At 53.3% G+C, this 25,421-nt stretch overlaps 1 protein-coding gene across 6 annotated transcripts in view; it reads right to left on the reverse strand.

Annotated features, from left to right (window-relative positions):
- ADGRD1 (adhesion G protein-coupled receptor D1) overlaps positions 1–25,421 on the reverse strand; it is a 181,648-nt gene that overhangs the window by 3,754 nt on the left and 152,473 nt on the right. For 2 of the 6 annotated variants that reach the window (XM_003483408.4, XM_021072216.2), the window contains 5 exons: positions 21,224–21,290; positions 17,956–18,022; positions 7,387–7,478; positions 3,425–3,551; positions 1,172–1,213 (listed from right to left, as the gene is read on the reverse strand). In XM_003483408.4, coding sequence (XP_003483456.4) covers positions 1,172–1,213; positions 3,425–3,551; positions 7,387–7,478; positions 17,956–18,022; positions 21,224–21,290 — 395 coding nt within the window. Of the gene's footprint in view, positions 1–1,171; positions 1,214–3,424; positions 3,552–7,386; positions 7,479–9,025; positions 9,081–12,007; positions 12,701–14,551; positions 18,023–21,223; positions 21,291–21,369; positions 22,567–25,071; positions 25,320–25,421 lie in introns of those variants that run through there. The other 4 variants (XR_014828481.1, XR_014828480.1, XR_014828483.1 and 1 more) reach the window with 4 other exon arrangements.

Consider the following 25,421-nt stretch of genomic DNA (forward strand, 5'->3'; position numbering starts at 1 on the left):
ACATCAAATGCAGGATGAGGGCAGGATCTGAGAACATCAGGTCCAAGCAGAGCCAGTGGTTGCGGAGCCGAGTGCTCATCTGGCAGAAACACACTGTCCCCACCACTGTATCCAGCCCTGCAGGGGGAGAAAGAGCTGGATCTGGCCTGGTCTTTGCTGACCTCACAGTTCTGGGCAGGAAGACAGGACACACCCCACAATGAATAGCATGGGGCAGGTGTGTGACCTGTGCAGAAACCACACAAAGAAGTAAATGGAGAAAATGCGTGCAGGGGCGGGCCAAGGGTGGTTCTGAGGCTGCATCCTTGCCCTGCCTTCTGCCATGCGGATTGGTCTCAGGCTCTGCATGGGCTGTTCCTTGGTCTTTGCAATCACATGACCCCTCCTCCACGGGCCACCACCATCCTCATCTTGCCCCACCCCACCCCCACATCTCCTCCCTCCCTGTCTGACTTATCCTCCTGCAAAAGGATGGACTCTCCTGGAAAAGCACACATGTGGCGATGCTTTTGCACATTCTCAGTTACCATTCCAGAGGCATTTCCCCATGACCGCAGCCTGGAAGGGGTTCCAAGGCCAAGAAACATAGGCCAAGCCTACAATAAGGACAAAACTTTTCCCATGGATTATGAGTCCCTAGAAACAGGGTCTAGAGCAGCCTCCCCCATCCCCAGGGCCAAAGGTGTGGCAGGTGCAATGCCCCCAGACAGCACCGAGAAGAATGAGCCCACTCCAGGTACGCCAGTGCCCTTAGAGGCCACATCACAAAAGTCCCTTCTCACCCCTGCAGTCAGGAGTCCTTACACCCCCAGCCAGTTTCCTGAAAGCCTTTGGGGAGAATGTGCTGGGAGCACATCTGTCTTTTACTCTCCCTAATATGCCACATGCCAAGAAAGGTCCTGATTCCCAAATCAGCTATTCCACACTGTCTCCATCTCCCCTGGTCCTCCACACAGCCAGCAGTGTCTGCATGACATCAGTGAGGGAGGATGTATGTTGCTTAGCAACTGGGATGGAGAAAGACCTGATGGAAAGCAGCCCCCTGCACACAACCTGTCACCAATACCAAGGCTTATTCAGGATTACATATTCCCACCCACCAGCCTGATGGAACGACACTGTTTCTGCTCTCTGAATTGAAAAACCAGCTCAGGAAGTGGAGCAGACATACCTCTGAATTCAGGAGACAATGAAAGAGGAAGATGAAAAATCCCTGGGAAGGAAAAGAAGAAAAACACAGAATTAGAGCCTCTTGCATTTTGTTACAAACTTTTCTGAGGGTTCTTCCCAATGCCGCCAAGGGACTCTGGGAGTGGCGCTAGTGGGGCTGGGTGTTGGGGAGCTGAAGAGTGAGCTGTGATGCTGGGTCCTAAGGTCTGGAGCCCATGAGGGGAAGGGCAGCCTGGAATACAACCTAGATGCAGGCAGCCACCATAACCAAGGTTCAGAGGTGGCTCTGCTACTTGGACCAAGATCCAAAGACAGGTGGATTCAGAGTTCCCATTGTGGTTCAGTGGGTTAAGAACCTGATGTTTTCTCCATGAGGATGCGGGTTCAATCCTGGCCTCATTCAGTGGGTAAAGAATCTGGCATTGCAGCAAGCTGCTGTATAGATTGTGCATGCAGCTCGGATCCGGCGTTGCTGTGGCTGTGGTGTAGGCTGGCAGCTGCAGCTCTGATTCCACCCCTAGCCTGGGAACTTCCACATGCTGCAGGTGCAGCCATTGGAAAAAAAAAGAAAGAAAAACAGGTGGATTCCCAGACAGGCTTAACCCAGAAAAGGAACAAACGTGCTGGGGACGGACTTAGGGGAGAACATGAGCTCATCAGCTAAACTGAGCCTTGGGATCCTCCCCCCCTGCAGACTGAGGATGATGATAACAATGAAAACAGACCCAAGGAGAGGGTGTCCCCAGACATCTAGAGATTGCTACTCTGTGTCAGGTACCAGGCAAACACTTCGCACGCGTCATGTCTTTTAGTGCTAAAAACAGCTCTGTGAAGTGGGTCCTATTACTGTTCCTGCTTTATGGAGGAGGAAACTGGGACACAGAGAGGAGAAACGGGGAGCCCAGGACCTGGAGTGTGTACGGGCTGCAGCAGGACTGCGTCACCTTTCACTGCAAACAACCAGACAGAAACTAGGGATGGGGGCGTATTACAGATTAGAAGCCCTGACAACAGTCGCTGGTTGTGAAGATCCACTGAGGCTGTCACAGTGAGGGCTGGGTTGCACTGCAGTGGTATTTGCCAGGATTTGACCTGTGGCTTGGTGGTGTGGGCTGTGTATGGCCATGGGCATTTACCGCTGCCCTGCCTTTGGGGACTCAGACTCTAGGGATCCCAAGTCCCTGGTTTCCAGGCTGTCACCCTTTCTGTCCTTCATTCGAGAGCAGGTGAGAACTCAGAATTCGAGGTATCCCCCCACACCCCACCTCTCCACGCCTGACTCCCTTTGCGGAGCTGTCCACATGCTGACCGTCTTCCACTCAGGCCTGGATGTGCCTCCCCCAGATTCTGACCAGAGGATGAGGTGGCCCTGCTGTGAAAGGGGTCCAGCATGCCTTGTTTGCTCAGAGCCTCTGGCTTGCACCCCCTTCGGTGCCTCTGTGCTTGGTCCTTGGGAACGCCCCCCGTGCTATTGATAGGGATAGTGTAGGCACAGGTGGTTGTAGAAGTCCCAGTGGGGGATTGTAGATAAAGAGGAAAACCTGGGGGATGCTGGGAGACGACTGTAAATTCAAGACACCATCAGCACCAGGCAGCCTTGCTCGACTAGTGGAGGTGTGAGAATTGCCTCACGTCCTTGGCTGGGGGACGGGATGAGGCCTGCATTGAGATTCAGACCAAGGGCAAGAGTCTGAGGAGCGCCCTTCTGCTGATTTGAATACACACCTTATGGGATACTAAGGAGGAGCTGCTGCTCCTAGAAAAGAAGAGGCAGGCCTTTCCAACCCCCTCTCCTCTTGGAGGATAAAACTGTGGCCCACCGGATCCTCGGGGCAGAGCTTCCGGGCCTGCCCTCGAGCATCTCTCACAAGCAGCCTATCCTAATAAATCTATTTCTTGCCTATCACTTTGTCTCTCACTGAATTCCTTCTGCGTGGAGACATGAAGAACCTGAACCTTAGTGAGTCCAGACACAGGGTGAGAAACTCAAATTTAAAACCGTGGGTTTAAGTCCCAATCTGGCTTTAGGTTGGGTTTGAGTCCCAGCACGTGGGTTCAAGTCCCAGTCTGGGTTTTGGCTGGGTTCAAGTCCCAGCACGTGGGCTCAAATCCCAATCTGTTCTGGCCAGGTTCAGGCTGTTAGTGCTGTCAGTTTCACTACGGGCTCACCAGCTGTGTGTATGGAGGGAACGGAGTGTCCACTTGCAAAGCTGAGCACCAGCTCACCTACCCAACCTTGCTACTGGGCCCTTACCTGTAAGGAGTTGAGTATGGCAAACATGTATTGGAAGACGACGGCCTCACTGTTGACAGCAAGCACACCAAAGAGCCACGAGGTTCCCAGGATGGGCAGCAGCACAGCCACAGCTTTGGCTGTCAATCTGCAAGAGAAACAGGGGTGGCCACTCGGGATGGTGGGCGGGCAGGGTGGATCTAGATGCGAGGCTCTGGATGGGAGTAGATAGCCCTTGCTGAGGCAAGACATGGGTTCCTCACTGCAGGTGACCTTGGGTGATGAGCAACTGACCCCCTCGGACGAAGAAGACAGGGTCCCCAGCTCTGGGCCAAGCTGACAACTCCGCTCCTGCTGTACTGGGCATGGGCTCTGGCCGGTGGCCCTGTTGATAGAAATGCTTATCCCAGTGCCATGAAGGCGAGCAGAGCCTGGGAGCTCAGTGGGTGGGAGACACATCCAGCCCTGGGGCACCTGTAGGTTCAGCCCTGGAAGGTGAGTTCCGAGAGAGGAAGGATCTTGGTGCCCCAGTGTCTGCAGAGCCCAGAAGAGAGCTGGCATGGGGGCCATGCTCACAAGGCTGTCTCAGTCCTAGCTGTCTCTGATACACCATGCAAATCATCTCATGCTAACTGAAGCCCAGGCTATCCTGACTCCTGAAACATCTGTTTCCATGAGGGGTTTTCTGTGTGTGAGCATTAGAGAAAAGCCTAGGAGTTCCCACTGTGGCTCAGTGGGTTAAGAACCCAACTAGTATCCATGAGGATGTTGGTTCAATCCTTGGCCTCATTCAGTGGGTTAAGGATCTGGCATTGCCACGAGCTGCAGTGCAGGTGGCTCGGATGCAAATGTGGCTTGGATCCCGTGTTGCTGTGGCTGTGGTATAGGCCGGCAGATGCAGCTCAGATTCAACCTCTAGCCTGGGAACTTCCTCATGCTGCAGGTACAGCCCTAAGAAGAAAAAAAATGATGGCAGCCATGCTGCACAGCTCAGCAACTGCCGCATCCCTCATCCCTTAGCTCAGTGACTGACATGACTGTGAGTTCTCTAAAGGCTGGACTTTCTCTGTATCTCCACAGCCACAAAGCACAGCACAGCGCCAGGATCAGCGGGCTCTCAGGAAGTGACCACTGAATGGATGAAGGTGGACAAATGGATGAATGTGCAAAAGTGCCATACACGGATCCAGGCACCTCCTGGTCAGAAGCCCCAGCTCCCGGCACCTACAGGTCCTGGAGGCAAATGCCTGTAAAACAGAGGGCTGTTCACACATGTCAGCTCTTAGGGAAGCTGTAGTCGTGCGTTTTCATAAAGTTAATACAGTTCAAAAACCTGAGTCTGGGAAACAAACCATCATGAATTAGTCAACTTCAGTCTTTAGATTCTGGAAAACCTATAATTGAAAGGAGCAGCTGCTAAGAAGTAGGTATCAAATGTGCTACTTTGAAAGTGATGGTTCATTTTTACTTGAAAAATAAAGTAATAAGTGATAAAAATCTCAGGGGAAGTTCCTCCAGTTGAGGCTCTCTGAAGACTCTTGTTAACGGATCCAGAGCTGTTAGGTCCCCTTGTCACAGGCAGAAGTAAGCAGGATCCATGCACAAGTGGCCTGGACATGTGGGGGACGCTGGCCAGTCCTATATTACTCCCCAGCACTCCCCCCTTTCCCCCAGGACCACGCCGGCTTCAGGTCCTCACCCCTTGTGTCCTCTACTCCTTGCAGCTCCCTATGGCTCTCACCTTTCTCCCTACCCCATACCACACCCCCAGCCTCATTTGGGCAAACTGAATGTTCTCTGCTACCTCCTGGGGAGTCTGGAATCAAGGCCAATAAACAGAGGCTAGAAAGCAGGTGGAAGGCAGCCTGCTACCAGCTCCTAAGGAAGCTCCTCACTGGTTAGTCTCTGAGCCCTGAGCTGCTGGGCATGAAGGAAGCAGCCACCCCGAAACCAGGAGGCGAGGAGGGAGGAGCCAGAAGCCCAGATGCCAGGGGAGGAGGCGGAGTTCTGTCTTCCCACCCCCGAGGCTCCTGGGCTCCTGCTTCACCAGCCTGGGGAGGGGACAGTCACATAGGAAGACTAAGAAGGGAGGGAGGAAGCGACCCAGGATCTGGCTCAGCCACTTGAAGAAGAGGAGCCAGTGCAGGGGGCACCCTGGGTGACAGCAGAGAGTCAGGGGTGGACAGGACTCTCTCCAGAAGGTTGGTCCTGGGGCATTGTGTCACGTGCAGGACACAGAAGGCCACAGCGGCAGGGCCACCAGCCATGGTTCCCCAGAGGCAGGATCCTGGCCCCCACCTCCCCCATGTCAGCCCCCACTTGGGGGACCAGGCCCCTACAGAGAGCGAGAGGTGTCATGGGCACAGCTGCCTCCCAGGGCCACGGTGCAGAAAGAAGGGGCGGGTACGCTCTGGGTGCAGCAACAACAGGTCAGATGTGGCAGTGAGAACCACAGCCCTGAGCTCGAGGGGAGGGCCTGGGGGCCAAGGTTGGGGGAAGGAAGGCTGGGGCTCCTCCCTGGCCAGGCCCCGCAGGGTTGCGGGGGACAGGCGGCCTCACCAGGCAGCGCTGACTGTTCTCCCTGATGTAAGAGGAGGGGAACTGACCCCTGACCCCAGAGCATCTAGAAGTTTTCCAGGGGCTGAAAAAGCCCAAGAGAGCTGTAGCCACCTGTCAGGTTAATTTACAGTGTTTGGAATTCATTACGGAATAACTGTCTTATCGATCTGCTGCTGATGTATTTACTGTTCTCCCTTTCAGAAGAGTTATAGTGCAGGTAAAGTAACTTACAGAATGGCAGCTGTCCCACAGGGGTGCCCTGTTTTATATAACAGCCCCAAATTCCCTCAGAGCAGCCACCTCCCCCATTTCCTGACCCTGTGGTTTGGGGGTGCTAACTGTACCCCAGAGACAGGGTGGACCATGAGGCTCAGGCCTGGGTTAACTGGTGACTTCCATCCACTGTGACTGATTCAGAGATGGCCAAGTGGCTCAGGCTGAGTCTTGGCTTCCAGGCTCAGGACCTCTGATTGTTTTGGAAAGAGATGCAATTTTCCCTGGACCTGAACCTCCTATTGCAGCCATTTTGTCACCAGGAGGCAGAGTCCACCCCAGCATGAAGCTGAGAAGGGCTGAGAAGTGCAGCCCCAACTCAGTAGTGCTGAGACATGCAGAAGGAACTGGGTCTCGGTGATAATATTTGATCCCCTGGACCAAGCCATTTTAGACACACTACCGGACTTAAGGTTGCCTGTGTTGATACATGTGCCTTTTGCTTTATTTCTTTATTTTTGGGGGCTGTGCCCATGGCATGTGGAAGTTCCCGGGCCAGGGATCAAAACTGCACTGCAGCAGCGACCCAAGTTGCTGCAGTGACACTACTAGGTCCTTAATCCACTGGGCCACCAGGGAACTCCACGCCTTTTGCTTTAGCCAGTTTGTGTTGGGTTTTCTGTCACTTGCAATCTGCAGAGCCAGGAAAGCACAGGAGGCAGCTAGTGTGGGGGTGGAATCCGTCCCAGAGACACGTGCTCTTTCTCCAGATGGACCAGCCCCAGAGCAGATCAGCAAGTTCCACCCTCCTCAGGACACAGCCTGGGAGACCACACTATCATCCCCATCACACAGAAGGAGAAAGCCGGGCATGGAGGGGTGAAAGAGCTCACTAGGTCCCAGTGGACATGAGGGCTGAGGCAGGACTGACAGGCAGGGCAATCGGGCTCCAGAACCCTCTTGCCCCAGGGCAAGCTCCCCTCACCAGGGGGCAAAGCAGCATCTAATAAATGCCCCTCTTTCACAAAGGTTGGCAGTGAGCTGGGCAAGGAGGCTGATCCTGGTCAGAGACTGATGGGGACACGAGCCCCGTGCTCCGCATGACATCAAGAGGACACCAAGCAAGTCTGGGAGTGTGACCGGCCCTCCTGCTAACCCCGGGGCAGCCTCTGTGGGGGGTGGCAGGACTGAGAGCCCAGGGATCAGCTTACTTGAAGGCGCTGGGATCTCCATGTATCTTGTAGTTGTCAGCGCTGATCTGGGAAATGACCCTGGTCACGGCGATGAGGATGCCAATGTTCACCTGCACAAGGAGAAGCACAGGTGAGGGCCGGCGCCGCACCTGTAGGACATCTGAGTCCACCCGGCAGCGCCCACCACACTGGTGGGTCTCCAGGAGCAAGAGAAGATATGTCTTGAACTTAGACCACCTGCAAGACTGCCTTCTGGGAGCCCACATCTGTGCTTCTGAGGAAAGACAGCCAACCATCCCAGGGCTTAGTTTCCAGGAGCACATCAAAGCCAGCAACCCTCTGCCCAGCACCGGGGCAAGCAGAGGGCGACCTCAGATTCAGACAGACCTGGTGCCAACCTCCTTCTGGCATGTGCTCCCAGGTGTGACCCTGGGTCGCTTACTGAAGTCTTCTGAACCTGGTTTCTTCATTTGATGAGAAAGAGCAGTAATTACCTCAAGTGTGATCTGAGCCTCAAAACAGTAAGAAACCATGTCTGCAAAGCCCCTGGCACAGCCTGGCTCTCACTTCCTGCCCCCGCCCCAGGGCCTAAGCTGTGGGATGCACTGAAGCCAGGGCAGAGGGCCCTTCCTCTTCGGCCTAACGCTCCCTCCTTGCTGGGGACCTGCTGGAAGGCTCCTCTTGGGGGGCTGAGCCCCCTAGAGGGTGGAAGGGTCTCAGCAGAGGCTCCAGCACAACCCGCCCCTCTCATGGGCAGCTTTCCAAGGTCCAGAACAGGAGCCCAACCAGGCACATGACAGCAGGAGAAGTGGATGAGCTCCCCCACCGCCCTGATTTCCTTCCCCTACAGGGTCCTGAGGTCGTTTACAGAGTCGGTGAGGAGACCAGCTCCAGGCCACGTGGGACCTTTCAGGTCTGACCACAGGCAGTGACAAGGCTTTACCTGGCAGGCCTCACAGGAAAAGCGGCCCCATCTGAGACATGGGGTGCAGCGGAGCAGCCCAGGCTCTGAAGAGAGTTTCAGGGCAGATCCTACCCTGGCGGGTCACAATACCCACATATCTGCATTCTTGGCCTGGACACCTGCATTCCTGGCCTCTTTATGGGGGCCCAGCCTGGGGTCTTTCCAAAGCACCTCTGCTGAGCCCCCTTATCCTGGGGCCGTGCAGACACTCATTCCTGCTCTGCCTCAGAGGTCAGTACCGCCCACTCCCAGCCCTTCTCCCACTTCCCGCTCCCCGGCTCCAGGGCCCATGACTTAGCAGGAGGCTCTCCTTCTGACCCCACTCAGCAATGCGCCATTAGTGTTCCCGCTGGTCCCTGGAGCAGAGCACGGGGAAACTGGTTCCTCTGCCTCTTTAGCCCCTTGCTTCTCCTATTGAGATACGTGAATAACACTTTGATGATTAGCCCTCACAATGAACAGAGAATAAACGCTGTCAGCGGGGCTCTCACCTTAACTGACCACCTCCTCACCTGGCAGCTCCTGACAGCCGGGCTGCCTCATCGGCCCTCTTTTTCTCACCTGTGATGAGGAAGCCTCCAGAGATCAGGGAAGATGGAAGAAGCTAACAGATAGGAATATGCAGCAATACCGGCACCCTCCACCCCTCCGCCCTGGCTGACTGGGTCACAACCACAAGAAAGTCACTCTCGGAGTTCCCGTTGTGACACAGCAGAAACGAATCCACATGAGGTTGCGGGTTTGACCCCTGGCCTCGCTCAGTGGGTTAAGGATCTGGCTGTGAGCTGTGGTGTAGGCTGGCAGCTGTAGCTCCGAAGCGACCCCTAGCCTGGGAACCTCCATATGCTGTGGGTACGGCCCGAAAGAAAGTCACACTCAGCAAGTGAGAAAAGTGTGGGCCAGCACGGACGCCAGGGGTTAAAACACAGGGATGCTCCATTCAACTGGGACAGTGACCAAAGCAAGGGAACTACTGATTACTGCTTCAAGGATGGGGACAGACACTGAGGCTCAGTGAAGCCTGCAAATAGTTTATTCTAAGGTCAGGCAGGCGTGGCACACATACCCCCCCAAATCGTCTCTGTACCCAGTGGCAACAGCTGGGTCATGAAGCTGGGACATGGGGCTGGAGTGGCCAAGTCGAAAAGCCACAGATCCAGCTGCTCTCGCCAAAACTCAGCAGTTTTTCTTGAACAAATGCTTTTCAGTTTTGTACGCCTTTGGGTGATTTCTGGAGTTCTGAGATGTTTGGGTTTGCTTTGTGTATAATGCTTCCAGTGGCTTCTTTGCACTTTCTGGTGGGGGTGGGGGGAATGTTTACCTAGGCCCTCTGTCCCTCTGGGAATTTGTATCCTGGATTCCTCACACACTGGCCAAAGCCGAAGCCTTGTTGGTCACAAGAAAAGACTGGAAACTACTTGAGTTGTTACAAGAGAGAGCAGGTCTGGGGGTTACTGTGGTCAGCCTGCTCCGTGGATGTATTGTGGACCCAGGCAGCCCTTTCAGTGCTGATCAAGCCAGAGATCCAACTTACACGGGGCGGAAAAGGCACAGAACAAGGTGATTATATATTTATATTCGTCCACATCTCCGTGGCACCCCCAGGATACAGAAGAAGTTCACGTCAGGGGGTGTCTGTTTGGGGGCACGAGTGGAAACCAGGGATTGGAAAGAGAGATGTGGGCAGAGACTGTTGACATGTATTATGAAGCTGGGCTTTCAAATTTTTCACCATGTGTGTTCAGTTTCAAAAATCAGAGCACGTAATTAAATGATGAAAGGGAAATAACATAAATCCCATTTGCTGTGAATGTCTCCGTATTGTTCTTGGGCTCAGGAGGAAAAGAGGCTTAACTGTGGGAAGCACCCCGGTGATTCAGGGAAGGGGACAGAGAAACCAGACCTGGGAACCCCGGAGATGGAGGCCAGGCGGCCTCGGGGGAGGAGGCTGAACACCCCAAGTGACCTCAGAGGACTCGTCATGCAAAACCCCACCTGTGCCCAGAGGTCTCACCTCCCACACTCCAGGTGATCCCAAAGGGCTCCTCACCACCCCTCCCCCCTTTGGCTGGCTGGGGGCTGAAACACGTGATTCTGCCCCACACCTCGGGTGGGAAGCCAGCGGATTCATGGACTGCTGTTTGCAGACTCCGTGACACAGCCACTGAACAGATGATTAGATTGTGGCAAACTCTTTCACAGACACAGAAACGCTCCAAGCGCTTCATTCAATTTCAGGTCTCTCTTGTTAATTCCTGGCCTCTGTATTTAAGACCCAGAAGGAAGCATCTCCCTGATGCTTCTCCCTGTTGCTTAAGCCGCTCACATTATTGGCTGTTCCACTTCATCATCATTCTCATTGCTCCACGGCTTTTGCTGGGGTATGTGTATCCCCCCCCTCCTTTCGGCTGCGGGGGGTGGGGGTGGGTATCTGATTTTTCCCATGTTGGTAAGACAGTCACGTTTGCCAAGGCATCACGAGGGAAGGCGCAACTAACCTCCAATCCTATTTCAATGCACAATTAAGTGGGAGACGGCGGCTGTAGGGGAAACAAATCTGGCGTTTCATGAAAACAGAAAACAGAAGCAGGCCTGGCCCCCTCGCTCCATTTCATTCATCCTAGCTTGTGCCTGGCTGCAAATTGGAAGAGGCCCTGGGTGAGGCATTGGTCATGTGAATGTCGGGCATTTCACCAGCTAAGTACCTCCACGTTAGAACAGTCAACAAGCTACTTATGACAGGTGTCAAAACAATAATTCATGGGCCGAATTTCTGCAAAGTGGGGGAGAGGAGACACTCAAGACCATAAGGATTTCTGCTGGGAGGAGGAAACCACTGGGCAGGGCTTCTGGGGTTCAGATCACCCTCTGTTTCTTGACCTGACTAAAGGCCACTCAGGTATTCGTGAAAAATCATTGGGATGTATAAACGCTTTCACAGTGAAAGGTTCTTTTCTTTTTTTCTTTTTTTCCTTTTAGGGCCACACCTGCAGCATATGGAAGTTCCCAGGCTAGGGATCGAATTGGAGCTGTAGCCGCCAGCCTACGCCACAGCCATAGCAACACCAAATCCGAGCCACATCTGCGACCTACACCACAGCTCATGGCAACGCTGGATCCTTAACCCACTGAGTGAGGCCAGGGATTGAACCCGAGTCCTCATGGATACCAGTTGGTTCTTAACCCTCTGGGCCATGATGGAATAGATTATACACGCACACATAAACACAGAATAAACCCTTTGGTATGTAATGGTACCTGTTTCTACATGTATTTATGATTCTGTATCTATACATCTGGAACTGTAATTATATTCATGCTCAGCTGGCATCTGTTTCTAGGAATCAGTAACTGGTTCTGGATCCACTTATCTTTAATTAGGTATCTTTATTTATGTACTGTATTTGTATAGTCAGTCACACAATTACCCTGGCTTCTCACATGAGAGGAGGATTTTAAAACTCCAGAATTTTCTCTTCCCTGGAGGCCCTCCCCCTAATGAGGCCAGCAGGAATGAAACCCCTTGCAGTAAGATGGGGAGAGGGAGGGGTCAGGCTAAGTTGCCCCTGTGGCCAGAGCATTCCTGTGTCTGTTAAACCTGGGGCCCCAAAGGCACGTTTGTACTCAGCCTCACTGGTGTCGCCCAGGGAACAACATCCATTTCCCTTCCCCCACTTTTTTTTTTTTTTTTTTTTTTAAGGGCCGCACCTGCGGCATATGGAAGTTCCCAGGTGAGGGGTCGAATCAGAGCTGCAGCTTCCTGCTGCAACGTCAGCAACAGATGCAAGCCGCATCTGTGTCCTACACCACAGCCACAGCAATGCCAGATCCTTAACCCACTGATTGAGGCCAGGGATGGAACCCGCATCCTCCTGGATACTAGTCGGGTTTATAACCTGTTGACCCACACCCAGAACTCTCCCATTTTCCTTCTTATTCAGGGAGAACAGTTTGTGAAATGACAGCTGATGGCTGTGTTTGGCAGTGAGGTGACAGGGTGAGACGTTACAGGAAGGGGCTCGGTTCTGCCCTTTCCTCCCCAGCCCTGGGCCCAGAAGGCCCCACAGTGACAATCAGTGTTCCCCAGACTCCTGCCCCTCCAAGACCAACCTCACCATGACACACAGATACCACATGGCCCAACATGAACAGGTACCTCTCCAAAGTGTTTTAGTTGAAAATTATGCAAGAGACCCTAAAAAGACAAAATAAATAAATAAGGAGTTCCCATCATGGCTCAGCGGTTAACAAATCTGACTAGCATCCAAGAGGTTGCTGGTTTGATCCCTGGCCTTGCTCAGTGCAGGTCGCAGACGCAGCTCGGATCCTGTGTTGCTGTGGCTGTGGTGTAGGCTGGCAGCTGTAGCTCTGATTAGACTCCTGGCCTGGGAACTCCATATGCCGTGGGTGCGGCCCTAAAAAGACAAAAAAATAAAATATAATAATTACATAAATAAAATTATGCAAGTGACATATGGGTGTTATTAAATGTACAGGATGTGCTAGCGTGCACCCCCAACACACAAACCTGTCTCTAGGGAACCACAGCCCATGTGCATCCTTCCAGAACTTTCCGTCCCACGGATGTACTCAGGTGAACATGAACCCCCAACAGAGTTTTGCTTTCTTTACACAGATTGGTCAGGTCCTACCTGTGATTCTGAAACTTGCTGTCTTCAGAGCAAGTTCCCAGGGGGCCTCTGGGAACAAAGGGACAGAACCGAAGATGCCATGACCAAGGGTCCTCCAGGGACGTACGCCCCACCACCCCTGCTCCGGCCAGTATGAGTCCTGGCAGTGGGATAGGATAGTGCTCGGGATCCCTTGGCTGCATCCCCCAGCCCTGGGTTTTCATGCTTTTTCTGCCAAGGTCCAGGGAGCAGATACTTTTGGCTTTTCAGGCCACAAGGTCTTAGTGCAACAACTAAACTCATCACCTGCAGCATGACAATCCCCAAAGACGATTTGTAAATAAATGCCTGTGGGCCAAGAAATATGATTTCACCGCCTGGGCCACAACCATCTGACCCTGCACTTGACCGTGAAGTCCCTGAACAATTTTCAGCCCACTTTGGAATCACCTGGAGCACCGAAGGGCCCCGGAGCCCGGGCTTACTGGAACCTGACTCAGAACCTCAGAGGTGGGGCTCAGGTGGGAGCTCCATTAATGATAAGTCTGAAAAGTTGCAGTCCTCTAGGGCTGGTGGCTGATGCGGAGGAGAGGGGCTGGGATGGGGCTGGAGGTGATGCTCCCTCAGGTATGACAGTAGTTGGTGGGTGTGGCTCCAGCGAGCCCAGAGGACACAGGGTGCTGGGACCCCACTGTCGGACCCCATGCCTGCCTGGGTGGGGAGAAGGATGCAGGCAGGGCAGCCTCCAGACCCCCAGCTGTCACTGCCCACAGTCTGATGACACACCCAGGTGACCTGGGGGAGCCTGGGACAGGGCGATCCTGCTGGACCCCCAGAGCTGGGGGTGGAGTCAGGACAGAGAGAACCAGGGGCATGGCCTTACAAATCCAGTTACTCCCCTCCCCTCCCCACTGTCCCTGCTCCCACCACGAGGGTGTACTGTCCAGGGGACTGGAGTATGGTCTCAGCCATGTCTTCCCCCTGGTGGACAAGGTGGTTGTCCTCCTGACCCCAGAGTAGGAAGGGAGGCCACACGTGGGGTCCCTCAGTGAGGCCTCTGTCACCGGTGAAAGGCCAGGTGGTAAAGTGACTGCAGAGGATCCTCATGCAGCCCTGGGACAGGTGACAGCCTGGACTGAAAGCTCAGGGACACATTAACAGGACAACTTGCCACCTCCCACAGCTGAAAGGCCTGTACTCAGAGCTCAGAACGAATGGAAAGGATGGACCAGGGTCCGAGACCACAGTCCCATCCCTTCCCTGACCTGAGCCTCTCCTGGAAGGAGATCTCCTTACAGAACAGGTGTGCGCTCGGCCCTGGATGGGCAGAGACTGCTGTGCTCCCTTCCCTCGCAGAGGTGACACCTCAATGTGATTCTGACCCTTTGTGATGGACAAAGGAAAAAAACACCCAGCAGGTCCTGTCAAGGCTCAGTGGAACAAACTAGTATCCATGAAGGCGCAGTTTCGATCCCTGGCCTCGCTCAGTGGGTTAAAGATCTGGCATTGCCGTGAGCTGTGGTGTAGGTTGCAGATGCAGCTCAGATCTGGAGTTGCTGTGGCTGTGGTGTAGGCTGGCAGCTGTAGCTCTGATTCAACCCCTAGCCTGAGAACTTCCATATGCTGCAGGTGTGGCCCTAAAGAGAAAGAATGAAAGGAAAGAAAGAAAGAAAACACAGCAGCCAGAGAGACGGTCAGGCTCACAGGGGGCCTGGGATACTGGCTCCTGTGGGACAGGAGCTGAGGGCAGAAGGGCAGTGTCAGGGACCCAGGAAGCCTGTGGCTGGGGCTGCTGACAGGAGTGTGGTCTGTGGAGGAAGGAGTGGCCCCCGCACCCACAGCTGGCACTAGGGAGCAGGGGTGCACTCCTGGCCTCCCACCCCCACCTTCCAGGCTGGTCCATGTCCATCCAGACCAGCCCTGGGGACAGCGAGGGCAGGAAGGGGATGGCATCAGGAGGGGCACTCAGCTGACCCGACAGACCCCGTCTCCCTGTCACCCATTCCTCCGACGTAGGACCCTGCAGAGAGCAGGGGCCCAGGTGCTGGGGCAGTGAAGGATCCAGGGAGGCTCCAGGGCCAGCACCTCATGAAGGGAGTCCCCCATCCCCTTCTTGTCCCTATGGATGCCCCGGAGCACATGTCACCCGTAGGAGGGGAGCAGAGTCCATGCAGCAGGACAAGGGGATCGTGTGTGGGGCTGGCACCACCCATCCACCCCTCCCTCCCCCATCCCAAGCAGACGATGACACCACGACAACAACATCCCCCACTCTGTCCTCTGGGAACCCTTTTCCGGGAAGACGCTGCTGCAACTCTGTGTGGCATGAGAATGTCTGAGCAGAATGTTAATTAAGAAGGAATAAACCATGTCTTTAACATCTTCCCTTGGATACATTTCTAATTAACCACCAGGGCCTCCGTCGGTGCCACCAAATTTGGAACAAAGTCAAAAGAAGCTTTCAAATCAGCAGTTGGCGAATGGAAGCGGGGGGGGGGGGGCAGGAGAGAAAGGAGAGCAGACATCACTGTATTGATGAAATATCCAGTGGATGGGGATGGGCAGTGGGCCCCAGCACCATCCACACACCCTCCTCCAGTAAGCCCATCTTCTGTGCCATCACTGGTGACATGGGAAATCTAATTTGTCATCAGGATTGGAAAGACAGTTCCTGGTTGCGGGCATGGCAGGCTGACACCAATGGGAGAGGTGACACAGGAGGACACAAAGGCACCAAGTGTCTCTGGCTGGAGTCCCTTCCCTTACTTCCAGGATCAGATTCATCCGGGGCCTCCACACCCTTCCAAGGCAGCAGCTTAGAGTAGTGACCACGGCCTGAGTCCCACCCTGGGGAGTGTGAAGAGCACATTCTGGGGTCCCAGCTAAGAGTGTGGAGAGTGCGTTCTGTGGATCTGCACAAAGTGGGCAGGAAGGATGTGGGGGGTTCCCTCATGTCAGCCCCCAACACCTATAGGGAGAGATGCCCCAACTGGGACAGCATGAACATGCTGACTGGACCCCAGCCAGGCTCAGCACCCAGTTACTGAGCAGGGTGCAAGGGTGCTGGCATCTCCGTCTCCCATAGCCCCCATCCCCCACAGCTTCTTGGGGGATCTCCACCTCCAATCCCTGGAACTCAAGGAATGATCTAATAAGCCCCGCCCCTGGGCACTCATGTAATTTGGGCCTGGCCAATCATCTGCCTCCATCCCAGCCTCAGTGATTGGCTCTGAAACAGACACATGATCCATAGGAGCCAATCAGAATCTGGCCTGGGACTTCTGCTGGGACTATTGGGAACAGTGCCTCCCTCACCCACCCCCATGAACAGCAGAGCTGGAGGATGTGTCAAGGTGCCAGCTGCATCATGTCCCCACCCAGGAGAGGCTGCCTGAGATGGAACCAACATGGAGGCAATGGGGCCATGGGCTGAGTAGAAGATAACTGCTGACATCACTGAGTGCCTAGAACTAGCCATGCCTGATTCCCCTGTGCTTCCCAGCACTGAGTCTTTTCTACTCAACTCTCAGGCTGGTTTACTAGCACCTGAGGAGAAGATGGAGGGGACAGAACAAGAGTCGGATGGTGAGAGGAAGAAGTGGGGAGAGAAAAGGGACACTTAAACTAATACAGCTGCCATCATGGGCCAGGATTTTATCTTTATCTCCTGCATCTTAATTTGCCCGTCTATAAAACAGAAATTACCATCTCTTTAAGCATTCTATTTTAGGGGCATGTAAGAGGAAGATTTAATGTTAAAACACTCTCACATCTTCAAAAAAAAAGATGCTCTGTAAATCTGAGCCTTTACTATAAATGTTAAATAACTTCATGGGAAACCAAGTATATGAACCCAGGTTAGGGAGTTCCCATTGTGACTCAGCCGTAACAAACCTGACTAGTATCCATGAGGACTTGGGTTCAATACCTGGCCTTGCTCAGTGGGTTAAGGATCCAGTGTTGTCATGAGCTGTGGTGTAGGTCACAGACCTGGCTTGGATTCCGTATTGCTGCGGCTGTAGCGTAGGCCAGCAGTTGCAGCTGATTCAACCTCTAGCCTGGGAATTTTCATATGCCATGGCTGTGGCCCATAAAATAAAAGGAAAAAAAAAAAAAAGACCTGGGGATAGAGATGTGACCTAGGACTGACCAATCAGAGCATTCCAGTCCTGTGGCCAATCAGAGTATTTCATTCCCCAGACCTCAGTGAAGGCTGGCCCATCAGAACATTCTGCTCCTCTGGCCTCAATGAGGGGCCCACCATGGGCAGAGACCCAAGCCAGGCCCATCAGAAATGATGCAGCTCCATCTCAGGACTTGTGTGGGTCATGCCAGTAGAGAAATAGCAAGAATAACAAAGGGGAGGGTTTGACATGATAGAGTTTCTTATCAGCATCTGGGGCAACATAAGAATGGAGCCAACTTATAGGAAAGCAGAGCTGAGAGGTGGGGAGCCAGAAACACATGGAGACAGCCTTGTCTGAACCCTGGACCCAGCAGCCACAGCAAATGTTCTTGACTATGAGCTTCTAAACCCCGCTTTCTGTCAACCCCTTTGAGTAGGGTTTTCTGGCCCTTGTAATCCCAGGAATTCTGTTACGTGTGGTTCCCAGCAGGCCTTGACTAGAACTTCCTGTTTCAGCCTTGAATCCTACATCTCCTTGATCACAGAGATGTGCATGTGAGGAAATTACAGATGAGCATCGGGAAGAGAAAGAACCAGCCAGATGTGCCCTGCCCCCTCCTGGATGCCCAACCACACCTGCTGCCTCTGCAGGAAAAGCACGAAGGGCCTTAAACGGACCTGCATTAAACCTGAAAACATGCCTGACCTTCCTGGGTATCATTCAGGGAAACAGACCCCGGGTCACAGCCCCCTTTGGGGACTGTAAAGGACTGATGCTGCCCAGATAAGGACATGCTGTCAGGGGGCCAAGACCCATCTCCACAAAGCCCAGTGCTTCCTCCACTCCCACAGGGCAGGGGACCTACCACGATGATGAACAGGGCAGGGGCGACGAAGGCCCAGATGGCACCAGTCCCGAGCGACAGCCAGCAGCTGTGGAGGAAGGCAGAAGGTTATGTCATTGCATCACCCCACCTGCTCCAGGCACTGGGGCCCTTAGTCCAGAAGAGCTGTCAGCAGAAGAGTTTGTCAAGATGCTATGGGGACAGCCAGGGGCACAGTCACCAGAACAGTTAATCCTCAAAACATGTCTGAATCCATGGTGGTCTCGAGGCTTCCACTCTTGGGAAGAATTTTCCTGGTCTGCAGACCAGCTCAGGTTCGGGGGAGAGAAGGCATTGACAGGTCACCTAGTGAGTGGAAAAATTCGCAGTCTCTCAAAGAGTCTAGCCAAAATCCAAAGGCGGTTTCATTCTGATTACGATAAATAAATCAATAGGCTTTTTGCCAGGGACCAGCTTTTTCCAGAGTATTTCAAATCTTGGCCTAAGCAGTGTCTCCTATAGGGAATTAGAGGAATGAGGAGACATCGTGTGACACAGGACAGACCATCTTTATCTGCTCATTGGCTGTCGATCAGTTCCACCCCCCACCCCCAGCAATGTCCCCTAACCAAGAGGAAAGGTCCCAGTGGGTGGCAACCATGGCTCTGATTTCTAGAGACACCTCGTCTGGGAAGTAGCGTCCAGTTTGAGGATGTGAAATTCCTCCTGGCTTTTCCAGACGTGATCCCAAGGGCTCAGGCAAGACAGCTGGCCCTATACCACCTCATTTCCCTCCAGAGCTTCAGAACTGCCAAGAGCCCAGGTCCCTGGGCCATGTCACCTGCCTGGATATGAGGGCAGCCCTGGGGGCCTGGCACATTCACCAGGGGCTGGCCAGGCATGTGGTGCTCCCTCACTGATGCAGGATGAAGATGTCCCTGCAGGACCACGTGGTCACTCCTTCCAGCCGCTCACTGAGCAATGAAGGCCCCCCTCTGCCCTCATCCCCACATAGCAGCCCCAGGAGCTGCATCAGCCCCTAAGCCCCTATGGTCCCCGAGGCTGGGCTGTGATGAAGCCCACCCTGCAGAGGACACTGAGGCCCAAGGAGCTTGGGCAACACATGTCCACTCACCTGAGCCCTGCCTTTCTGCCCCCTGTCTTCCCCCCAGACCTCCTGGACCAGGAGACACAAAATGCCTCGGACAGGGAACAGCACCTGTCAGAGGCTCATTCATGTCTGGAACCCAGAGCTTGGGGAGAAGAGCCTTAAAATGGAAACACACGGCCAGTCTGGTGGACCCTCTGCCAAGGGGCGGCTCAAACCCAGGCTCCCTGAGAGCGTGACGGGTCTGCAAGGGGAAGCCTGTGCTTCCCATTGTTTTCATTCAGAACATCAAGTTCAAGAGGATCTTCAGATCCCCGCCCTCGCCAGACACTCCGTGAGCTTCCGGACCCTCTGCTGGGCTGCCTGGCTCCAGGCTGGTATCAGAGACAGACCCCTGAGCTGAGACCCGCACTGTGGGTGGCCCGGCGTCAGCAAGCTCCCCTCGGGATAAAAGGCAAGGAATGCCAGTGAGGAGTGTCTGAGAGGAAGTTTCTTCTTTAATTAGCGCCTCACATTCGGATACCAAGCAGGCTTGTAAGGAATGGGTCAGAACAATGGTTGTTTAATCAGCCTTGTTTCGATAGTCGCTCAGACATGGCTTTCTTAAAGTGCTTCATCTTCAGAAAACTGTTGCCCTAAGGTAGAAAAAGCCAGATTCGTCCCTGTTTAGCAATGCGGCTGAGAAATCATCTCATGCTGAAGCTGTACCAATGTTTGCCTGCCTCTCTCTTCCATCCTCTCCTTGGCGTTATCCCTTCAAGGTTCCTCAGCTTGGCTGAGGGGAGGGGCGGCTGCCTAAAGAGAGTTGAACTAAGGCCTTTTTCTCTCATGAGGAAGGAAAGTCACGTTTCCGGAACATGGACACCTGACTCGGCTACACAGCACCAACCCGTCCTCTTCTGGATCCAACACACCAGCTGCAGTTCCAAAGCGGCCACATACAAAGTCGCACTTGCCGCTGCCCCAGGGATGGGAATCTTGGGGCCCACTTGCCTGGTGGATGCTCGACACACTCATTCACACAGCTGTGTACTCACTCGGCTGCAACTTAATGGGACTTCTTATGCACCAGGCACTAGCTTAAGGCAGGAGATAGGTGGGCTCCAGGATAATCACTAACAACCAGCCGCCTGTCTATACTTCAAGATAGAAATAACAACAGGCACAAGGCAGATAACTGGTCCTTGTCTTCTGTCACCTTTTTAAACAAGGGTAATGACAGGATCCAAAGAGGGGCTGAGCCCTGCTTGGACAGAAGAACAAAGAGGTCATGAACTCCCCATCCTCAGGGTCAGGGAGACCCCAACTACACACGTGCAGAGAGACCTCTCTGGGTCTAAAAGGGGGAAGGGGGGGCCAGGCCATAATAAGCCCAGATAACCTTCCCACCATGCTGTGCTTTAGAATCCATCTTGGCCAAAAGATGTACACACAAATCCAGGAGGGCCCTGGGTCTGGTCAGGTGTGAAAGATAAAACAAGTTAACTGGCTAAAGGAAGACAAAGACCAGGAAGAACTGCCCCATATAAGTGGTGTAAGTCACCTCTCTGCCACGCTCCTCATTCAAGGGGACACCTACACCCTCACTCCTTTAGGGTGTGTATTACAGCTTTGCCTCAGCCTTAGATAAATAAACTACTTCTCTGTGTGCCCTCTGTGTTTCTAGCAATAAACTTTGTACCTATTTTTACAGTCTTTGCCTCCTTGAAACATTCTTGCTTTCAAGAGGGGGCAAGAATCAGGGCAATTCTGCTTCTAGCCTCTAACTGGTCTAGTGACTAGGATTTCTGGATTTTACCCAGGCTGCCCAGGTTCAATTCCTGAGCAGAGAATTAAGATCTCGCTCCAAGCCCTCACCCACCGCTGTCTGTCCAAGATGAGGCTCAAGGGTCACAAAACTGGGCTCCATGGGTGACCAGACTATGTGTCTAGGAAAACCACACCGGTAAAAGTTCCCATCTGAAACTGCCACTGGCCGCCCCTCCTTGCTAGTTTTGAGGTGGGAAAATGCCCAGAGCACTGCTGGGGGGTGCTTCTCACTCTCTGTTAGGCCTTTTTTCACTGCTGGGGCTGGAGGATGCCAGCCATGCATCGTCCCCTCGCCCAGAAGAACACAGGAAGACAAGAAGCCGGGGCCATGGGGACCTCACAGTGATCCTTGCCACGGGGTCCTGTCCACACGGGGATCACCCCTTTACTTACTTCTTACTTGTTCCGTAACTGTCCATGGCAAAGACTGTGGAAATGATGCAGATCAGGAGAGGAAAACCTGCAGAAAATGAGAGCAGAGTATGGTATTAGCTTGCTCCAGTCTCCTGGACTCATTTGTTCACTTTATTGTAATGTTATTTTATTTATTTCATTTTATGGGAGAAGTATGGATATTACCTATGGTCATTTGAGTTGTGAAAGCCAGTCTGAAAATACTTTTTAAAGGAATACAGGTCCAAACATGCAAACAGAACAGAAATGGAAATCTTCTCGCATCTTATGCCCTGTTCTTCAATTTCCTCACCCCCCAAATAGAGTCTCAGTCTGTAGGGTACAACCAAGCCCCCTTCACTCTCTCTCTCTTTTTAACTAAAAAAAAATTTTTTTTCTTTTTAGGGCTGCACCTGTAGCATACAGAAGTTCCCAGTTTAGGGGTCAAATCAGAGCTGCAGCTTCCAGCCCTACGCCACAGCCACAGCAACGCCAGATCTGAGCCACGTCTGCAACCTACACCACAGCTCACAGCAACGCCGGATCCTTAACCCACTGACCTAAGTCCTGATGGATACTAGTCAGTTCATTATCGCTGAGCCACAATGGGAACTCTTCACTTACTCATTTTATATCTGATATATAAAGAGTGATGTGCAAAGAGCTGAGGACACAGAACAGACGCTGAAATCCAAGAACTTGAGTCATTTAGAGATAAAACGCACTCACATGCATGCACACACTCACACACACGTGCATTTTAGGGTTGATCTGTTAGAAATCTGATTCTGTATCTGCAAACAACCCATTTCTGGCTGCCTGGAAAGGGCATCCTCAGGGCCTCTGTCTGATCAGCGGCCTGAGCACAGCCTCTGTACCTCCCACCCCTGTAGTGAAGGGGGCGGTGGGGAAGAGATAGAAAACTACGCCTTTCCATCCAGGACCCTCCCCTCCTAAGGGTGCTCAGGAGAAAGGGCTCCTGGCCAGGACCCCGTGTTCTGCAGATTCTTAGAATAAAAGGGAGCAGGTGGCAAAATACAGCAGTGCAGGTGGCTCCTTATGCCCCACTCCGCCCACAGGAATTCTTGTTGCCAGGACCCCAGGACCCAGGGGGTCGCCTGCTCCTAGCCCCAGGCCTGGGTACCTCAAGGTCACAGCCCTCCAGCGACCCCTGGTGGCACAGTCAGCCCCACACCTGCCCTTCTGAGGATCAGATTTTGGTTCTTGTTTTGTTTTGTTTTTCCTTTTTAGGGCCGCACCTGTGGCACATGGAAGTTCCCAGACTAGGGTTTCAATTGGGGCTGCAGCTGCCGGCCTACACCACAGCCACAGCAACGGCAGATCTGAGCCACATCTGTGACCTACACCACAGCTCATGGCAATGCCAGATCCTTAACCCACTGAGTGAGGCCAGGGATTGAACCCTTATCTTCATGGACACTATGTTGGTTCCTAACATGCTGAGCCACAATGGGAACTCCCCAAAAGATGGATTTTCAAATTCGGTGGTTGAGGCTTCACTTTGAGCCAACACTGTGCCCGTCTTCCCTGATCCTGGCCACAGTAGGGCACACATCAGGGACTGGCACCTCTTTGCGGCCCAAAGTCAAATAAGGGAGTCAACGATTCTTTTCCTGCCTTCATGACTGACTCTGTCCTCTTCTGACCTCCTCCCACCTCCCAACAACACTGAAGCTCCTCTGCCATTGCATCTCTTGTGTTATCCTCTATGTCCTGCACTGGACAGGCCAGGGGGACAGTGACCAGAAGTGTCTGTCTAAGAAGCGGGCAGGCTCTACTCTCTGCTTTTCTCAAACACGCTGCAGGAGCCACAGGGACCTGATGAGTGTGTGTTGTTGAGAAGAAAAAGTTCAGAGTTCCCTGGTGGTTCATCAGGTTAAAGATCTGGCATCACTGCTGGGGCTCTGATTACTGCTATGGCACAGGTTCAAGTCCTGGCCCAGGAACCTCCTCATGCCGTGGGCACAGCCGGCGGGGGGCGGGGGTGGGCAGAGATAATGTGCACAGGTGGAGCAGGATGGAGAAATCATCCAGTAGGAAAAGCCTGGGCTTTGGAGCCAAATGACACCTGGTTCTATTCCCAGGGCCACCCTGGATCAGCTGTGTAGCCTCAGGGACCCAGACGGACCTCTCTGGGCCACCACAATCTCACTTTGGAAATGCAGATAATCGTACTTCCCCATCAGGCTGCTGTGAGGGTCCCGTGAGATGCGGCTGTGTTTGCGAGTAAGGAGGCGCTGATGTAGGGCGCCAACCTCGGTATAACAGCCTCCACTGTTATTAACCAACTCAGATGCCCGTCCTACTGTCATCTGAAATCCCCACCCCAATAACCTGTCCTGGCATGTCACCTGTTTCTGCAGGCAATCTGGGGTCCCTTTGGCTCTGTCCTATGGACGTTTACTTTATGGAGCTCCAGAAAGACTCTCTTTGGGAGGCAGTGACCTTTGGGAGGGACCACACTGCTGCCTCGTGGCTGCTGCCCTCTAAACTCCAGGAAAGAAGCGGGTGACAGTGAGAGTGGCCATGAGAAGCTTTGCTATGAAATATTAACCCCAGACACACCCGTCCTGAGAGGATGGATGGTGTGAAACCCAACAAAAGGGGATGGATGTCTCAACAGAGAAGGGGCAGAGGGTGACAACGACAGGAGACAAGTGGCCCACCCTCCTGCAGAAGTCACCAGTGCCACCTCCTGGATGCCTCGCTCTGGGCACGTAGGAAGTTGGCACTTCCACCCCTGGGGCCATGGGGGTCAGGAGGGGGGTGGAAATGGCCTGGGGAGATGGGGGGCCCACTCCCCCACCCCCCCACCCCCACTGCTGCCACCGGCCCACTGAAGACACACAGTGTAAACCGGAAATAAATGCTATTGTTTTCAGCTGATGTGAGCTGGAGGCTGCTTGTTATGGCAGCATCACCAAGCCTGCCCTGACTGATGCACCTCCCAAGGTCTTGGCATGGAGTCACCTCCCCAGAGCGCCAGGGCAACTTCAGAGAAAGGCAGGGTCCGGAGAGAACTGTGATGATGTTTTCAGCCCCCAGACAGGGATAGGTTCTCATGAAAGAAACAAAGCAACAGAGAAAGACAAAGCAAGTTGCATTTCCTTGGCTTCGGAGTTTATGATCACTTCTTACAGTTTGTGGTCAGGGCTGCACACCTGCTGCACCAATGCGTAAAAATACTCAACTGTTTAGCGCTCGCCTGTTCTCCTGATTCCCCTGTGGACTCCTTGAGGATAGAAACTGCATATCACTCACCTTAAGTATGAGCACAGGACCTGACATACAGCAAAGCCTCAAGTATGCTGTTAATGAGATGCCTCCAATCCCAGCTCCGCTAAAAGCATAGTCCTTGAGGTTCAGAAAAGGATGGTCAGGTAGGAACAGGTGGAAATGTCCAGGGATGCAGCCCTTCTCTTCCCCCAGCCCTGCAGCGTGACCTCCCGGTGCCCTGGATCCACTCCCTGCTCCTTCTCCATCAATAACTGCAGGTAGAGGCCCAGCTGCCTGCAGACGGTCTGTACTCAGGCCCAGAGCCAATTCGAGCCCCGTCAGAAGGGAGGATGCACTTCACAAGCCCTGATGAAATCAGTTAAGGGGAAGCTGATGGAGTCAGAGGTGGCAGGCCTGCTGGAGCCCAGCCCAGCCCTCCATTCGCAGAGAGCCTCTGACAGAGGGTGCTCGCTCAGACATCCACAGGGAAGAGGCTGGCATCAGAAACCATGGAGTAGCAGCCAATGTTGCCAAGTAGGAACGGAAACTCAGGGTTCCCTGATCACCTCATTTTTCAAATGGACTCTATCATTTGATATAAATTCTCTCTCTTTCTTTTTTTTTTTTTTTTTGTCTTTTTACAGCTGTACCTGCAGCATATGGAAGTTCCCAGGCTCAGGGCTGAATCAGAGCTGCAGCTGCCAGCCTACACCACCGCCACAGCAATGCAGGATCCAAGCAGCATCTGCGACCTACACCACAGTTCACAGCAAGGCCGGATCTTTAAGTGGGGCCAGGGATCAAGACTGTATCTTCATGGATACTAGTTGGGTTCATTACCACTGAGCCACGACAGGAACTCCAATTCTCTCCATTTTTTTTTTTTTTTTTTGTCTTTTGTTGTTGTTGTTGTTGTTGCTATTTCTTGGGCCACTCCCGCGGCATATGGAGGTTCCCAGGC

Source organism: Sus scrofa, chromosome 14 (assembly GCF_054392235.1).
Source record: "Sus scrofa isolate SSC_HxYL_T2T_F1_AM1 chromosome 14, Sscrofa_HxYL_maternal_Yorkshire_Landrace_v2.0, whole genome shotgun sequence".
NCBI lineage: Eukaryota > Metazoa > Chordata > Mammalia > Artiodactyla > Suidae > Sus > Sus scrofa.